The sequence below is a fragment of the Gambusia affinis genome, linkage group LG17, assembly GCF_019740435.1.
Source record: "Gambusia affinis linkage group LG17, SWU_Gaff_1.0, whole genome shotgun sequence".
NCBI lineage: Eukaryota > Metazoa > Chordata > Actinopteri > Cyprinodontiformes > Poeciliidae > Gambusia > Gambusia affinis.
The window spans coordinates 727,000-746,189 of NC_057884.1; the positions used below are offsets into that span (position 1 = coordinate 727,000).

General features: G+C 39.4%; 1 protein-coding gene across 2 annotated transcripts in view; it reads left to right on the plus strand.

Annotated features, from left to right (window-relative positions):
• Positions 1-19,190, plus strand: part of gfra2b (GDNF family receptor alpha 2b) — a 102,904-nt gene that overhangs the window by 47,271 nt on the left and 36,443 nt on the right. For both annotated transcript variants that reach the window (XR_006373360.1, XM_044144852.1), the window contains exons 4-5: positions 9,949-10,148; positions 13,287-13,474. Coding sequence is in view for 1 of the 2 variants with exons in the window: in XM_044144852.1 (XP_044000787.1) it covers positions 9,949-10,148; positions 13,287-13,474 (388 nt within the window). In the remaining variant the exon portion in view is untranslated. The remainder of the gene's footprint in view (positions 1-9,948; positions 10,149-13,286; positions 13,475-19,190) is intronic.

The window sequence follows — 19,190 nt, forward strand, 5'->3', positions numbered from 1 at the left end:
CTGTGGGAGGAAGCCGGAGAACCCGGAGAGAACCCACGCATGCACAGGGAGAACATGCAAACTCCATGCAGAAAGACCCCGGGCCGGGAATCGAACCCAGGACCTTCTTGCTGCAAGGCAACAGCTCTACCAACTGCGCCACTGTGCAGCCCTACCCATTCACATATATGCAGAAATGGGAATGGGTAAGTTAGCATTGAATTAGTATTTTTTTTTATTATTCCTTTTTAGTAGCCATCATATTAATATATTGATTTTTTGTTTTGACGCCTCCAAGTGTATTTGATTTTCTGTTGCTTGGACACTCTGTGCAGTTGGAGTTTGTCACGTGTTATTGCAGACTCACTTCTGCAGAGTGAGTGAGCGCTCTGTTAGCTGCTCTGTTAGCTGCTCTGTTAGCTGCTCTGTTAGCTGCTCTGTTAGCTGTGCTGTTAGCTGCTCTGTTAGCTGCGCTGTTAGCTGCTCTGTTAGCTGCCCTGTTAGCTGCCCTGTTAGCTGCTCTGTTAGCTGCTGGACGTTGTGTCTGTGTTTTACAGTGTTAACTGCTGAAGACAGACGGGAACAGTTGCAATGCTCAGACTACTGGAATCCAACAAAAAATAAAAAAGATTAAATTAAAATAATCCCAGTTTAAAAATTGTCAGCTCTGTAATATCACTTTTACTAAAATTAGAGAAAGAAAAATCCCTTGCTGTATATTTTATCCTGTTCTTTCTCACTCACACACACATACACACACCCACATGCCCGCACACGCACACAGTGGTGTAAAGTTGCAGTTCTGAACAGCAGAAAAGCTTGGCTACCAACATATTTAAGCTGTAGCATTTGATTCTCAGGAATTGAATCTCAGGATATTATTAAAGACATAAATCACAATTAAACCACTGACTGGATGAATTAGAAAGGCCATTGGACAGAATGATTCATTTGGTTCTGAAGTTGATATCTATCACAAGTACAATATTTTCACCTTGTTTTGTGTTTTGGACAGTTTCTACTACAGTTTGGAGCCTCTATTGTTTCTTCTATATTGTTAACGCTGCAGGTTTGTGTTTGCAACTCACTGATTTATAAGTTGGTTAAGAATTTGTCTTGACTTTGAAAGGTGAGTGTTTTGTAGGTATTATTTAGACGAGGCTTTGAATCTTTGAGTTCTTAGAGAGGTTTGGGTGTTTTTGCTGATTTTAATTTGACAAACAACAGGAACAACAGCAGAGATCAAATATTTGTGGCTGATTGTGTAAAGCTTTGACTGAAATCTGTCTCTATGTGTGTGTAGAGGAGTCACTGTAAAGAACGGCTTCCCCAAATTAAGACAAGTACAAAGGATGTAGAGTTAACATTTTATTTCATCTGTCATGGATTCACACTTCATGGATTTCAATGCAGTAGCTTTAAAACGTATTGAACCTTTAGTAGTTTTACTCTTTTAAATATGAATCAAGAAAATGTTTTTGACAAAAAATTCTTTGTCAAAGTGAAGATTTGACAAAGACAAGAAAAAAAGACAAAAAGATATAATAACATATATGTGCATATTATAAGCATGGGGAGTCTCCATAGCAACCAGCTGTGAAACAGTTAACTCTCCTAGTGTCTGCAGAACTCTGGATCAGCTTGTTCATTCACAGGTTGAGGGAAATGATCCAAAGAATGGATGCAATGATGTCCTGTGGTAATCAGCTACATTTCCCCTGAAATTTCAGTTTCTTTGGTCAGTTTTTGTGAACATGTGCAATATGGAGTCTGAGCTGTGAGTTTTCCCTCTGCAGTGTCAGTGACGACTCTCCCTGCAACTCAATGTGGGAGTAAGGCTGCTATGGCAAAAAGGAAAAAATAAAAAAATTAAAGAAACAAACAAACAAAAAAAAACTCTTAGATGATTTTGATACAGGAACTACAGCATATAACTTCTAGAGCCACAGATCAGTGCATGAAAGGTTAAACCTCAAACAGTTTTAATAGGATTTTAGCAACTCAGTCTTCAGGGTTCTTCTGCTTTTGGATTTACAGGGGGATAAAAGAAGGAAGGACAGCTCCGGACTAAAAACCTGGTCTTCTAGTGATAAACTAGAGTTTATTTCACACGGCTAATGCAGTGAAACTGGATTAGAATTCCTTCAAAGTCAGAGGAAGTTTGTCACATAAATAAAGACGTGTCCCAAAGAGCCACCAAGCTGCAACGCTGGAAATGATCCACCTTACAACATGAGCTATTTAGAACCCTAGAGCTCTTCCTTTTTATACACACACGGGTTTGACCAGATGTTAGCATTTGAATCTCTTTAAAGTTTTAGATTAAAGGAAATATGAGCTGCAGATTGATTTATCTAGATATGACTGAATTATAATGTTGGAGAAAAAATTTTATCCTAAAATTCCTGGTGAATAAAATTCAAAGTACTACCTCCCTATACCATTTCCAGCCCAACCTCTGGTATTTGTGAGGGTTAGGGACCACACCCACATGTAAATAACTGAAATCCATACATTTATCAGATGCTCTCTAAAAACATATATAAATGCCTATTTAAATACCAAATATAGCTTAATATGCACTAACAGACACAGAGGAAACCTTCTTGGTACTACAGCAGAAGCTCAAATTTACTGTCTTCCTTATTTCCCTTCTTGGGTAACAGCCAATCAGATCCAAGGAAAACCAATGGCAGCTCTGGATTGGCTAGATCGACAAGTAGTGTTAGTTTGAAGAATTTCAAACTAACAAAAGATGAATTCAGTGGAAATCCAGGGGAGAAATAATGGCTCAAAGGCTATCCTGGAGGATAGAAAAGGTTCCAGTTGTGGCCCGAACGTTGAGTCATTTTCCTGCAAGGACAAGATCCACACTGAAGAGTGTTTTGTGTGGTGGGAGCAGGAAACTCTTAGGAATATTATACTTTGGTAAGAAAGGATTTCTTGTCTGAGCTGCTGATACGTGAAGGTGAGTTGATTCTGGCCACCAGCCGATCCCTCAGTCAATCTTTAAACAGCAGAAACATTGGCTTAAAAATTGATAGAAAAATAAAAAACACCACATTATTTTTCTGTACTGTGTTTTTAACCAGCCTAAAAATGTAGGGAAGTGTCATTGTAAATCTAACAAGTTGTGTTACATGACATCAGAAACCTGCTTTATCATAACAATAGTAGATAAACAAATCATACTCATATGTGCTATGCTGAGCTGATATCCTCACATTACTCTCCACTCCTGGAAGCAGCTGCAGGTCTCTGTTTGCACAGAGCATTAAGCTAAGTGCTTCCAGCAGTTAAGGCCTGCTTCATTTCACAGAATCAATAAGCTTAAATGTGAGATGGTGTTAGTTGTCCTTCAGAAACCAAACATGCTCATTTAAACGAGTGCATTATGGCAGGACTCTGTGAAGGGGATCCAGGAATTATTCATGGGAAGAACACATAAAGAGCTCTAGGGGAGAAGCTTTCTGAGCATCCCTGAACTCCTCATGCACTGCTCTGGTTAACAAGTGCTTGACAAACCTCTGCGGTGGTGAGCTCACTTCATTTAGATTCCTGAGCAGAAGCTGCTCAGTGCTGGAGCATGTTCTCTGGAAGCGTGGTCCCACTGGGAAGCCGACTTGGTTTGGATGCCAGGAACGGGTCAGGGGTTCTGTAGGGATACAGGCATGGTCTGGTTCTGGTTCTGGTTCTGGTTCAGCCGGGGACCAAACATTCACAAAATTCAGATTAAAAGAGAATAACTTTAAAGAGTATTGTATATTAACAGAACATGTTAGTTCCAGAGTGTTTCAGCTGCTGCAATCAGCCTGAATAACTCCATCAGTTTGAGTTTGGAATGAAGCAAATATGTTTAGAGAATTTAAATTCTTTTGATTCATTCGTTCATCTGCTACTAATGGTGAGCAAGCTCTGCCCTGGTGGCAGCTAAGCCTGTCATAAAAAGCAATGAATTAGTCGCATGATAAGTTAAAAGGAGCTAGATCATTTCTATTCTGATTTATATTTTTGAAATACAATTTTGTTTACAAAGATATCATTGTTGTTAGTTTATAAATCACTGAAGCTTCCAGACCTCTCAGGTCTTCTAGTTCTGGTTCTGCTTAGCATCCAAAACCAGAACCAAACATGGAGAAGCAGCATTCAGCTTCTATGTACCACACATCTGGAGCAAACCTAACTTAGAAAACTGGAAAACAGCCAAAACATTGAGTTCCTTTAAATGTAGAATAAAACCTAACTGTTTCGAGTTGCTTTTGAAACATAATCAATGAAACATTAATCAACCTTGTAATGTGTAATGACGGCACTTGATAATTGTTGACTGTGTGTTCTACTACCCTGTAATTTTTTGTGTGTTTTATGACGTAAAGCCCTTTGAACGGCCTTATAGCTGAAATGTGCTGAACAAATAAACTTAACTGATTGATCGTAATTCATTTTACTTCAGTTGCTGTGTTTTATTTTGGATATATAAAATATCATCCACTTTCAGTATTAAGTGTTCTTTACAAAATTAGTCTTTGAGACGTTGAACTTGCATTATTAGGCCATTATCAATATGTTACCTGCAAATGATCTCCAAAAACCAATATTATTATTTATGGCAATCATTTCATTTCTTGGAATAATCTATTGTCCAGTAGGGTTTGTTTTTGTGGCCATCTTTATCTCACTGCTCAGCAGGAGTCAGTCTTGGACTTCCTTTAAGCATCATCAGTGCTGATCAACGTTTCACTGGTAAACTGTCAACGATTCTTTCTGACACATTCAGTGGGGTAATAATTACACTGACCAGGAGATTTCTGCTCAGCAGCTTCACCTGAGTTCACAAAACAGCAGATTATATTCAGCCAGAGCAAAAACAGAAAAAAATCTTATTACAGAATGTTATATTTAAGATATGCTCATTTTAGAGCAGAACGTGGGTATTGAGAATACTGTACTTACTTTCATTTTAAGTAATCTGATCCTATTAATTTAGTAATTTCAACGAGTCATTTATATCTGATCTATCTGTTGCTGTAAACCTTTCAGTGAAGCAGAGAGTCGACTTAAACTATTAAGATGAAGATCTGGGATCATTTAGAGAGGAAGAAGCTTCAGAAATAAAAGGTTCACCGAGTATAAAATGTTGATTAAATATCCAATCAAAATCTATCACATCTTCTTCTCTGCATCGCTGCACTGCTTATTATAGCAAGAGGGAAGTCAATAACATATCACTGTAAATCACAGGGAAAACATTGTGAACATCATCTGTGATAATGGAACATTGAGAAACATCAAAACTGTCATCAAAGACAAAGACAGCATCTGTTTTCACATATCTAGAAATCTGATGGACCTTTACAGCTCCACTCAGCAGCTCTCCTCTCCTCCTCCACTGCCTGGATGAAGCAGATCTCTCCATCATTTCTGACTTCCAGTAGATCCACTTGGGTATAAATGATTAATCTGCTTAATCAATCAAAATCGATTTGTGGTTGACCAGAGGAAGCACACATGTCTTTGTTCTGAAAGAACATTTTAGGAGAAAGTCTGTGTCAGACAAGGGCAGAGTCAGCTGTGTTCATGGAGTTGTGAAAAGGGACAGGATTAGACCAACTAGAAGAGAAGGGGAAGGAAGAGAATGAAGAGGAAGAGGAGAAAGAGGAATATGAGGAGGAGGAGGAGGAGGAGGAGGAGGAGGAAGAGGAGGAGGAGGAGGAGGAGGAGGAGGAGGAGGAGGAGGAGGAGGAGGAGGAGGAGGAGGAGGAGGAGGAGGAGGAGGAGGAGGAGGAGGAGGAGGAGGAGGACCCCCAAAAAATCTAGGAGAAGTTAGATAGCAGAGCTCAGTTTGGAGCTCAGGTTCTGCTGAAATTTTTTATTGTCCATCATTTTGAATAACGGGGTCCAAAAATCCTGTCCTAATCACTCAGCAGTTTTTAAAATATGACATTTAACTGCATTTCATTTTCATTCTGTTTAATATTAAACAAGCCTGTAAACACACAGCTACTATACAGTTTAGGGCATCGTGTGCGTGTGTAGGCGTGTGTGTGTGTGGGCGTGTGTGTGTGGGTGTGGATGGTAAACTGCCAGTACATGTTTGAATTTCTGGTATAACATGTTTTATTACAGTGGACTTTGTCAACTGTGATAAAATGCTATATCAAGCTCTACATTTCTTCTCACTGAGTAAATCCCTACATTCAGAACACACAGTCAGGCAGTGTGTGTGTGCGTACGTGTGCGTGGGCGTGCGCATCTGAGAGTGTGTGTTCGACCTAACAAGCTCCAAGGAATTTTGCACTGTGTGAATGTGTAAGATGCATCAAACACACATTGACTGTGTTGATTTTCTATTATTTAAAGATGAATTTGAATGAGGATTCACGGCTGCAGCCTCACTGTCAGCTTTTCACCTCAAGCACAGAAATGAAGAGGACTCAGGAGTTTTACTATGTTACTTATTTGTGTTCTATTTTTATAGAATCCATGTTTGTAATAAATGCTATGTTCTGTTGCAGTGGATCTATATTATTTTATCACTACACATGACTCTTCACAGTGATCTTATTGTTTATGATATAATGCAGTCAGGTGTGATGGTTAGAACTGGTGACTTGTCTGTCTGTCAGGCCTCATCTTTTCTTTTGGTGCATTTGAAGTCAAATCTGACAGGCTGTCTGATGAGTTATTACATATTTCTGTCAACAAGAATTGGTTTGCCTCCCAAATGTACATTTATGAGAGAAGTTTATGACAGTTTTGCAGCTGACGGCTCCGCTTGCTGCAAGCACGTCGAGTCACATTTTTATGCATAAACTCCTGTTTTAAATTCTGGACTAAAAATAAATAAAGTTCCAAGCAATTTACTTCTTGCATTACTCTAAGATGAAATGAAGCAACAATTTCACCCGTGGTTTCCTGCTATAATCAGTGTACGGAAAGCAGTTTTATCTTCACCTGAACTCATCCTCAGTTTACCCAGAGAAACAGGGACATTATTTTCATGGCAACAGTAGAAGTTATGCAGCAGAAAACAACCATGACTTTCTACTGGCCTGTTTTTTTTCTGGCCTTCTCTTCTGTATTACAGTAAAACTCAACAGCCCTTGTCATTTGATATAGAGGAGGAAAAAATGTTCTTTACTCCCTACCTGTCAATACGTAACATACCTGAAATGAATATATCTATATCTGTTACGGTGCACAACTACATATGCAAATGAGATTTAAATTCTGTTCTATTTTATTGCTTTGTAATGTGTTACTTTGTATATTCAAAGTTCTGGGCTGATATTTACATGTGCCAGATCAGACACCTGTCGTAACATAGGAGCCACTCACCCCACATAAAGTGCGTTACAGTACTGATCACATGACTTGTGTGATGTGAAAAAGGTATTTCGATCTGGCTGAAAAAAAACACATCATCAAAAGTATCTAAAAAAATCTAATCATGTCCTTGTGATGCAACCTGACCACATGTAAGTTAGTTTCTACTTAAGAGACTTTTAACAATATTTTAAGTTTTATCACAAGTTTCTGACTCTGTGTACAAAAGACCCACAATAATTTCAAACTTCTTGTGCTGAGTTCTTATGTTTTTTGCTCATTATTCATCCTACACTGCAAATAGTACAATTCAAACAAATGCCCAGAGTTAGATTACATTCATAAGGTCAATGCATATCCTGACCAGAACTTGATGCAGTTTAGAATAGCACACAGTGAAACAATAACTGCCTGTTGGGTAATTGCAAAGTAATATTTAATTGGTTTCAATTATAGAAGGCTGACCTTTTAAAATAGCATCTAGCCCAGTGGATACATATCATTACATGGCAGATGAGACTCACTTCATTACGTGCATCTGAAAATAATTATTTTTCTCCTCCCAAAACAAATTATAAAATTGATTCCTCTCAGTACAGTCATGTGGCAAATGACAACATTTTTATGACAGATGGACAGAATGATATTAGAGTCAGAGACATAACTTATTTGCTTTTAAGGTGTGAGCTTTGTGGGCCTGACTACATTGCCACCTGCCTTCACCTCCTACAGCACCAGTAGTAATCTCTAAACCAAAACCTGGAGGCACTGTTTTTATTGTTCCATGGGGCTCTCTGGAGTAGTTGTGTGCAAGTAATGTCTTACTGGCAATGCAGAATTCCATTAATGTCTTTGTTCTGATTGGACAGAGGGAATTTTTCCTGAGGGAATTAAGACAACAGCTAATCCATTGTGGACCAAGACCAACGTGGATGTTTGACATCTTAAAACACTTGTTTATTAACCTTTCCAGTTCTGCCACTGTTGCACTATAAATTACAGTATATTATTTACACCAACCTATAGGGTTCCTTCATGTGAAACAGATTGATGAGGCTGCAGGAGATATTTGCTCTCTAATAAATTTCCTCCTTTTTTTTTTTTTGCTTTTTTTTCCCACCCTTAAATGTTTCCAATAATTAAATAAATCATGAAATAACTGTTTAGTCATCATTTTCACAATTATCTAAAGTAAATCAAAGAAGTCAATGACATCTATCTGGAATGGTTACAAATTCATTTCTACGACTCAGTGAGAAAGAGAACCTTCAACCGGTCAAACTTAGTCCAAGAGTTCATCAGTAACCAATGACCCATCCAGGAGGTCAAAGAACAACCGGGAGCATCTAGAGCTCTGCAGAGCTCACTTGGCTCAGTTAAGGTCAGAGTTCAAGTCTCTACTAAAAGAAGGATTTGGTAAAATGACTTCCAGGGGAGTCATTTCTGTCAAATTACTGCTGACAAAAAAGAAAACAAAGGTCAGGAAGCATCTTAGTGATCTGCAGCACTGATGGCTTTAAAGTGGAGAAACTCATATTGTACACAGAACAGCTCTGCTGTCTGAATGGAGCTCAGCGTGGAGTTCCTCCGTACAGGTCGGCCCGATATTCTTACTCTGTTCCTCCTTCTGTACATAACTGTTCTGAGAGGAATCGGATGATAAGGCCTTCATACGGTCTTATCACCTGTGATAAAACCACATGTAGGCAGACGTCAGCGAAGTATATTACCCATAATTCATTGCTGCATGTGATGCTTTGAATTAAAAGACGGAAATATGGCCATGTGGTTTTTTTTGTCACTACTGAATATTTAAAGACAATTACATGGTAAGGCACACATTAGTAACAAAAAGTTTCATATGATGAACTGAAGAGAAAAAAGAATAAATTAAAAGAGAATAGTCACAAACTAAGTTTGAGGAAAGTGAAACAAAATGTTAGAAATGAAAGAGGAATTTCAAATCTTAAATGAAACTATTAAGATTAATAGTTTAATCTTAATCTAATCTTGATCTAAGATCAAGCATAAAGATCTTTAATCTTTATTAAAGATCAAATGCAACAAAATAAGCAGTGTGAAAAGATCATGCAAAAATCTAGAAACAACAACATTTCAGTCATCTGTCAACTGGTCATGTTTTATCTTGATTAAAAGAAATGAACAAATATTTAGTGTTTACATAACGGAGTTCTTGGGTCCATTCTGCCAGTCTTAAATAAATCATAGTTTTTCATATACATCTAAATGTTGTTTCTGTTTATTGATGGTCTGTTCAAACAGCTCTTTAAAGCTGGATGTAATCAGGCTCTTGTTTTACTCCACTAATTCTCTCCTCTCTGTGGATTTCGGAAACAAAGACATCCTTCACAATATTTTGCTGGGAATAATTTCCAGGTCACTGGCAGCAGGACTGTGGAAAAAGGGGAAGAGGAGGCATAAATTAGACTAATGACATGAGCCTGATGATAATTTACACAAAATACCCCTATTTATGCAGCCAGTAATGACAATTTAACGTCAGCCAAAACACAGTTCTAAAAAGGTTCAATCCTCCATTAACTCTGTCAGACAGCCCAGAAATGTGTGTTTGTGTTGGTACATCTGCATAAATCATCTTTCATCTACGTTCTCCTTGTTCAGACTCATCCTTGTTGAAGACGAGGCCCTGCTCTGAGGCAGGGAAACCCTGTAACCCCTGTGTGGATGCAGCTAAAGCCTGTTACCTGAACGAAACCTGCAGGCGCCTGCGATCAGCCTACAACATTATCTGCAGCAAGGTCACGCCCCCACAGGCCCCCGCAGCCAACCAGGAGCCGTGCAGCAGGAAGAGGTGTCAGAAGGTAGGCACAGACATGTTTAATGCTAGCCTCTGAAGTTGGTGCACAATGCAGTTTGAGTGAGCCGCCACTACTCTGGAGTCTGAAGTTCCAGCACTGGCCTGGAGCAGTGTTGGAACTTCTGATCCAGTTCTGCATTGGTCTCAAAGTAGCCTGGTAAAAACCAGCCCCTTGTTCTACACTTCGCTTCATCCAGAGGGTCTGGGCTCTCGACTGCTGGGAAACGATTGCTGTCTGGAGGCGTGGACTCTGAGATGTTCATTTTAAAATTTTAAATTGCGCTGAACTGGCACATGTGCAATGTCTCAGTTCGAGGCTGTTGGGGCTGTTGATGTTTATTCATTATTTGGAAGCGTGACCAACACAGACTGAACGCCTTTGTTCACTTCCTCCGCTGCTATTGCTAAAACTACAGGCAGACTATCATTGTAAATACATGTTTTAAATACTTTGTAACTCAAATTGTATCTTTGTTTAATTATATGCCAAAACTAAAGTTATCTAGTTCCCCATCACTATCCTGCCTTCTTTTTCTTTGGATTTATGTTTTTAGTTCTACTCTGGTTCCTGTGTTCTGTGTGTTTTTGTAAGTTTTCTTTTTTCTCATTTTTTTAAATTAAACTACTAAGGACCACTTGCCACCTCTGCATTTGGGTCCGTCGTCACTCCACTACACATTATGACAGTCAGCAGGTGAATGGGATTTTAGACACTCAGTGCAGCTTACATTCAGTACAAAGTTGTTTGTCTGATGCCACTGGGGAGACGTGTCAACCACTTATCAGACCCATACTCTTTCTTAATACACATGGAGTGTATAAGGAACACTTCTCTTGGTGCTTTTCTCAGAAAAGTGGCAGAGTCATTTCATGTGATAATAAAAATGAGTAACTCTCCGATGGGAGCAGAGCAAGAGGTTACCTCACCATGTCTTCCCACCAATCACTGTTACTGTGTTTTCACGCCGTTGTTTCATATGAAACATGCTTTTATTGTGTGAACGCAGCTCTGTCTTCTCTGGGGAAGCTGTGTGTTGGAGCAAATAGAGAGACCATCCTTGTTTAGGCAAAAAATAAACCTTAAATAAATTGGCAACTTAGGAAAATAATTTTGTCTTCTTCCATACACTAAATCAGGGGTCTCAAACTCCAGTCCTCAACTTTTAGATGTGCCTCTGCTGCACCACCTGAATAGAATAATTAGATCATTAAGGTTCTGGAGAACTGATCTACACAAGGAGGAGGTAATTAAATCCTTTCATTCCAGTGTTTTTGTACCTGTGGCAAATCTAAAAACTGCAGGACAGCGGCCCTTTAGGACTGGAATTTGAGACCCCTGATATAACATAAACAGCATTATTCACAGATGCAATAAGTTTATAGCATTGTTCGAATTATCTAATCGTCTGTTGATTTGCAGCAATCCACATTAATAGCAGATATAGAGGCCCCCAAATTAAAATTCCTCTTTGTCCCCATGGAGGTTTGGGCCAGCGGCCCTGATGGCAACATCTCCAGAAAGCATATTAGAGATGGTGATTGTAGCATGTGTTACACACAGCAGGTCAGAGTAACAGATGCTGATTTTCCTGTAGAAAGTAAAGAACCAACAGGAGTGAAGAGGCAGAAACAAATCTGTGCTTCACTAATCTTCCTGGAATCTGTTCTGGTTAAATATTTGTTAAACATTTCCAAACAGCACCAGATCTGATCTTTCTTCAAGATAATCACTGTGTCCAAGTCATTTTCTTTGTCATTCTGGACCAGGGGTCTCAAACTCCAGTCCTCCAGTTGCTGTCCTGCAGTTTTTAGATTTGCCACAGGTACAAAAACACTGGAATGAAATGGCTTAATTACCTCCATGTGTAGATCAGTTCTCCAGAACCTTAATGACCTAATTATTCTACTCAGGTGTGGAGCAGCAGAGGCACATCTAGAAGTTGCAGGACAGTGGCCCTTCAGGACTGGAGTTTGACACTCCTGTTCTAAGCAGTGCTTAGATGGTCTTACTGCTGTCAATCACACTGGTGTAACTCAATGTGCTAATAACGGAGAAACCTCTGTTCATCTGCTGTCATCAGTGGCCACGTTAACTATCCTTAGCAATCATGGGTTCATTGTGAGGAACAAACTGTGGCATTGTAGACAGAAAGGGGAAAGGTGGGAGCAGCCCTTACAGAAGGTTGATTGACAGCACAAAGACCCTCCTCCTGACTCTGAGGTTGTTTCTGACCGAGTGGTATGTTTCTGTAGATGGCAGTATGACCACAGGGAGAGACAAGGAGCTCAACATTTTTAGAGCTTATCTGTGTCATACTATATTGTCATGACATAGTAATAGTTTTAATAAAATATGTAAAAATTATCCATCCATCCATCATGTAACACACTGCAGAGTTGTGAGGGGGGCTGCTGTCTGTCTGTCAGGTTGGACAGGTCATCATTCCATCACAGACACACAGCACAAACAACCGTCCACACACTCACACCTGAGGAGAATTTAGAGACTAATAAACTTGTCCTACAGTTTTTAGATGTACCACAGGTACAAAACACTGCTTACTGTCTTTGACTGTGGAAGGAAGCCGTAGTACCCAGAGAGAACACATACATGCACAGGAAATATATTCAGACTCCATCCAGGAAAATCCCAGGCTGGGACTTGAACCCAGGACCTTCCTGCTACCAACTGCAGTGTTACTGACTGCAGCTTTAAATCCCAGCAGAAAATTCACTTTTATAGGTTGGTGTTTTATTTCAATTCAATCTCTTCAGGTCTGTTAGCGTCTACTTGCTTTAGTTGCTTATCTTTGAAAGCACTTTGGCTGTCTTTGTTACTTTTAAATGCATTATAGTAATAACATTTATTTTGACATCAGTTGTTACAGTGTTTCATTTTCCTGCTGACAGCCTCCATTACCTTTTAGTGTTGCCACTCTCATGTCTTATCTGGGTTAGTTTTCCATTTGGCAAGTGGGCTAAAAGTTCCAGAGCCATGAGTATTATATAAGCCCGTGTGTGTGTGTGTGTGTGTGTAGGCGTGTTGTAATCAGCGTCAGTTGTGTTTCCCTTCCCTGTCAGGTTGTTATTGTAAATAAGGACTGGTTAATTGAAGGTTGAATGAATTTCCTCCCGGTCTCAGGCCCTGCGGCAGTTCTTTGAGCGGGTCTCTTGGGAGCTGACCTACCCTCTGCTGTTCTGCTCCTGCCTGGACCAGGCGTGTGCTGAGCGCCGCCGCCGCACCATCATCCCCTCCTGCTCCCACCAGGAGAGGCATAAACCCACCTGCCTGGAACTCCAACGCACCTGCCGCTCCGACGCCCTGTGCAGGTGAGCCGCACTCAGCAGCCAATCAGGCATCATCACACCAGCACTCATTCCCTTAACCCTGACTGAGTCGTTCTCACTGATTTTAAACATATCTTGGGAGGAACTAATCAGCGGAATCAAAAGTCGAAGAGCTTAATTGCAGCAAAATGTCCCAGCCTCTCAGGTCAAATTTGCACATTTGATTTATGACTCTTCAGAGGTTGGAAGAGGCACAAGAAGGAGCCGCTAAAGGAGCACAACACCTCTCAGTGATGGCAGCCAAGGTGCCCTTCAACTGAGAACACTGTTGGTTGTTTTTCTTTGTGTGAATAGGCTGGATGAGATTTGGGTAGAAAGGGAGGGCAACTGGAAGCCTCAAAGAAGAGCTTATTTCTGTCCAGTTGCACAGGTTTTTTTTTTTTAAGTGTAGTATTTATTTTTGTAGACAACAAAAACTGACAGAGGAGAAACAGTTACAGAGAAGAACCAGTACTTCTAAATTCAGTGGGAAGGATTTAGAAAGAGGACCAGATTTTCTGCTGTTCATGTACATGAAGTATATAAAGCATTATTCTGACCCATGTGGAGTCCATCATCTCATATCCTGCTTAACCAACGGGCCTCCGTCAGTTTTCAATAGACATTAACAGGCCTTTTGTGCTCACAAGTGGTGAAATGTTGCCAAATTAAAGCAATTCAGCAATAGAATGCTTTAAGGTATTCAGAATTCACTTTCTGAATACCTTCTCTTTAGAGTCTACAAATTATTTAGCTGAAAACATTTTGTTCATGTTTTCCATTCTCTGTGTTTGCTTTGTTGAAATTGTATTTACATAATTTCTCCACAGTACGGTGGAGAAGGTGACAGAAAAATCTGAAGGCCATCCGTCATTTTCACAGTTTACAATTTACAAATTCTCAGTGCTTCTTGCTATCTGGCTGCTGAAAATGTGTTGAAGAGTTATGGACAGAAGACTTTGGTCCCAGATCAGTGCAGCTGGTGCAGAAGAAAACTCCTCATTCAGGGAATCTTTCTGACTTTTGATCACTTCAGTTAAAGAAATGTTCCCTGATTTCCAAACTTTGGTTCAACTGTAGCTTGTAACTCCAGTCTTCAGTGTGAGTCAACAGTCAGTGGTTTTTGTCATTGTGCAGAACAAAGTTGCATGTTGATGTGAGGTGGCACCTTGTGGATTAAAAGTTAAAATTGGGTAAGACTAGATTTTGATCATTTCAGTCAGAATGACGGACAACTAAAAAGTCTAGAGCAGCTTGAGGTGTTCATTCTGCCTGCGGGTCTGATGGTTTAGCCTCTGTCTGGCTGGCTGGAATCATTCCCTTAAAGCTCTCTTTTCCTTTGCAGATTTCCAGGATTTTGCTCTCTGGTGTTTATATTTCAAGTCAGTAATTAGAAAAGCAAAATTCTTGTAAAGATTTGTTTTCCATCTGCACTTAGTTGCTCCAGATCAATCGCTGTTCATGGCTCTAATAACTCAGGACAGGCTTTAAAAGCTGTGGGATCTTCATCAGCATGTGAAAGCAGCATGTGTGGGAGTCAGAGTCAAACTCTGTGATCTTCTAATGTCTTCTGAATAAATATGTATCACCTCCCCTGCAGCAAAGGGCTTGCTCTCACAGAGAAGGTTAAACACTTAATACATTCGCTTTCTGAGTACACTTAGGCTGGGTGCATTTTTAACAGTTTTGCACATCATTTTGTAAATACATGGTAATAAATTAAGAACCATAATTGAATCTGCCTTGAAACACAGAAAATAACTTGATCAAAATGTAATATCCTCTCATTTTGGCATTTGTGGGAAATTGAGAAGAATTTTATTTCTAAATATGGACACTGACTGTGTCTCTACCAAGTTTCAGAGTAGATTTTGATTTAAGTATTTATTTGATTTAAGTGTTTATTGATTTAAGGATGGATAATATTATGTGCAATTAATGTCTGCATTTGGAACTTTGAGACCCAATCCCGGACATGAAAGCTAACGCTAACAACACAAGAAGGTTAAACACAGGTGGGTTAGATGGAGCCTGGCTATGAAATTCAAACTGGAAGACTAACTTAAGTTCAACTGCATCATCCAATCGCTGCATCATGTGCGTCTACTGCAGCCTATCAGCAGTGCCAAAACTTTAATTCACTCCTGTTAAATAAACTTTCTTTCTATGTGAGTTACTCCAGGTTGAGTTCACACCTAAGCACCACCGACTGAGCTGGGAATTCTACAATTATTATACAGCATTAAGTAAAAAAAGTGTTCACTAAGACGCCATTGCTGACCTCTGGTACCTGTTGTGCGATTCATGGCAGTACTAATAATCAGGTCAAGTTGAATTTGTGCAGGCAACAAGTGTGTTTTGAACATCCCCCCAAAACAAAAAGGGAGAGTTCCTCTTCCAGTTTTCATCACCTATCAACAGATGAGGAAACAAAAAGAAGTTGGTCAAAGCCTACTCCCTCCCAATCGGGCTGGCCAGACGGCACTGGTTTCCATCTGTCCGTCCGTCCGTCCGTCAGTCCATCCATCCATCCATCCATCCATCCATCCATCCATCCATCTTCTTCCATTTATCCAGAGTTGGGTGTGGGACTTCCCCAGAGGGTCTTCCCTCTCCCCAGCCACTTGTTCTAGCTCCTCCAGGGGAATCCCAAGGCATTCCCAGGCCAGCAAAGAAACTTATAGTCCCTCCAATGTGTGTGGGGTCTTCCTCTGGGTCTTCCTCTGGGTCTTCCTCTGGCTCTCCTCCTGGTTGACCTCACCCTCACCATGGAGGTGTCCTAACCTGATGCCTGAGCGACCTCCCCTGGCTCCTCTCGACATGGAGAAGCAGCAGCTCTACTCTGTGTTCCAACTGGATGACTGAGTTTCTTATCCTATCTCTAAGGAAGAGCCCACACACCCTATGGATGAAACTCGTTTTGTTCGCTTGCATCTGTGATTTCATTATTTTGGTCACGACTCAGAGCTCATTACAATAGATGAGGGTATGGCTCATCTCTCTCTTCACCTTGACAGACCAGTACAGCATTCCCATCACTACTGACACCACACCCATTGATCCGTTGATCTCTCGCTACAATATTTTCCACCATTTTTAAATCATTTTTCAAAATCATTTTTACCATTCTCCATTTCAGATAACTCATGCCTCTCAAATATTAAACTTTCTTCTTTCTGTTGCATATATATTTTTTGATAAAAAGTTTTCCAGGGTCACATCATCCCATTAATTACTTGATTGGTACTTTAGCTGCATATTTAATAAAATGTAACTGTCTTCAACAAGCTAAGAAATAAGCTTGAAAGCAGAGAGTCATGTAGGAAACACACTGGCTCTTCTCTGTTACAGCTGCTGGTTAGAGCAAAGTGAATGAAGTCTTCTAGAAGGTTCTCTGTCTGAGGTTTAGAGCAGAGGCCAGTTGTAGCTGCCGTCAAGGCAAATGTAGTACATCTGGTACATTGTTTTAGTTATTTGTTTCAATGTGTCTGTAGATACATGTTATTTAAACCTTAAGTCATATAAGTGTGGTAGCTTTCCGTGAATTTGTGTTGGTGTTCATTTGTGTGGTTAAGGGTGCATTCAAATGTGAGGGGGAATTTGTATTTCATTCCACAAGTGGAATGAAATACAATGTTTCCCTGTTGCTCTGGGGAAACATTACCTGGCACACTTAGAGCCACATGGTACATTCTACCTGAAGAAGCTGGTTGTGGGAAGTTTGTCATCTTTATTCCTCTGGAGTCGATGCAGCTAATGAGGTAAAGTTTTGTTTTATTTATACATTTTGTGTATTTAAATCCTCTACTTTTTGTGAAATAATTTAATGTTACCTTATTTTCAGTTCTGACAGCATTTTTAGGGGCTTTTTAAGAAAAGCCCCTAAAAAAAATTTCTTGGCTGTTGATACCAAGAACTGCGTTCAGCCTTGATCAAACTCAAGAGGAGGAACACCAGGCTTTGTTTGGATGCTGTAAAATAATCAAAAACTGTCACAACTATATAACTAAAGACCAGCCAAGATTCTGATGGTGTGAGTAACAATCCAACATGCTGTTCTGCCTGAAAGGAGTTTCTTAAAGACTCAACATCCACATTTGATTTTTCTATTGTTACATATGTAGAGCTTGCCTGAATATTAAAGTCAAATTCAGCAAAAGTAAACTATAATCTTGCACAGCAAGGGGGTCCATCACTTTCAACAGCCACTTTTAGCTGAGTGATGGGGCTTTTAACATGTCCACATATTTATTTATTTTAATGAATAGTGCCTATTATGTCACATAATAATAATAATAATTCCAACCTTCTAATAGATATTTTTTAAAAATATTATAAGTCCCTTTTGATTGGGTTTATTTATTCCAGTTGTTTAAACTGAAAATATAAAAGAATAAAATAAGAATGAAGTTAAATGTAGCAGAGCTTGTGTGGAGAGCCAGGAAACGTACCTGACAGGTGTTCCTCAGGGCCCACCCACTCACACAGCAGAGCTCCACAGACCTCACACAGAACACAATAACTACAGTCAGAACTACAGAGTGGGAAAGAATGTCAGCCATGTTTTTGTGTGCTGACGAGCTTTGGACATTAAAATCTCACAGTTGCGCGCGGTTGCTGGTGTTACCATGGAGACAATGAAGTGAAACTGACTTATTGGTACAGCAACGTTTATTGAACAATGTGCAACATATAAAACAGCTCTGATAAGAGTTATAGTGACTACATAGCACTCAAATACAATCCTGTTGGAAAGAGACATCGCTGATCTGAGCACATTTATCACAAAGAACAAACTATGGCTGAACATAGTGTTAGTGTAAAGTTGGGACTAAGGCTGAAGCAACAATCATTTTAATCTAATCAGATGAAAAAAAACAAAAAAACTGGCACATTCAGCAAACCTTTTATTTTACCGCTTCAGTTGTGTTTATATAATATTAGAGAAACGTAAAAAAAAATACAAATAAACTAAAGTTTCAATTCCTCTCTTAATAAGAAAATAATGCATTATTATTGAACACTTGATCATTTGTGGCAAAGGATTCATCTGCAGCTAAATAAATCCTACTGACACCAACATGTGACAAGCTGCACCTTTTCTGCCTGACTTATCAATACAGTTCAGGGCTGATCTGGTCATTATTTTTTGACTAATCAATTAGTAACAGATAACCAAAGATGCTGAACAGAATATTTTGGGTTTTACAAATTCTGAAGCTTGACCTTCCCTTAGCTGTACAGATGTGACAGGAAGTCACACCTGTATGGCTTTTGGGTAGAAAATATTTACTCAAATAAAGATTTTTCATTTTTCTTCATGAAAAAATATATATTTCTTGTACGAATTTTAGCGTAACTATTGCTCTGAGTGTGATCTTTCAACAAATGGTCCTATGTTCTGTGTTCTGCAGTTAACAATCAATTGTTTACTAGATTACATTGAAAATTATTTCAACAATTTCACCATAATGATTAGTTTGATCAATCATTTTATCGCTAGTTATATCTAGTTAGTTAGTCTCAGTACATCTGAATTTGTGTTTTCAGCATAACATGTTTTTTCCAGTCCTGACTCGAGTAAAGAAGTCAGAATGATGAAAACACAGCTGAAGGAGCTAGCTTAAATTGCCAGCTTTGGTGCTGTTAGTGCTGTGTTTCTCCTTTGTGTTTAAATGAATATGTGTGCTGTGTTCAGCATTTAATATTGCTTTGTATT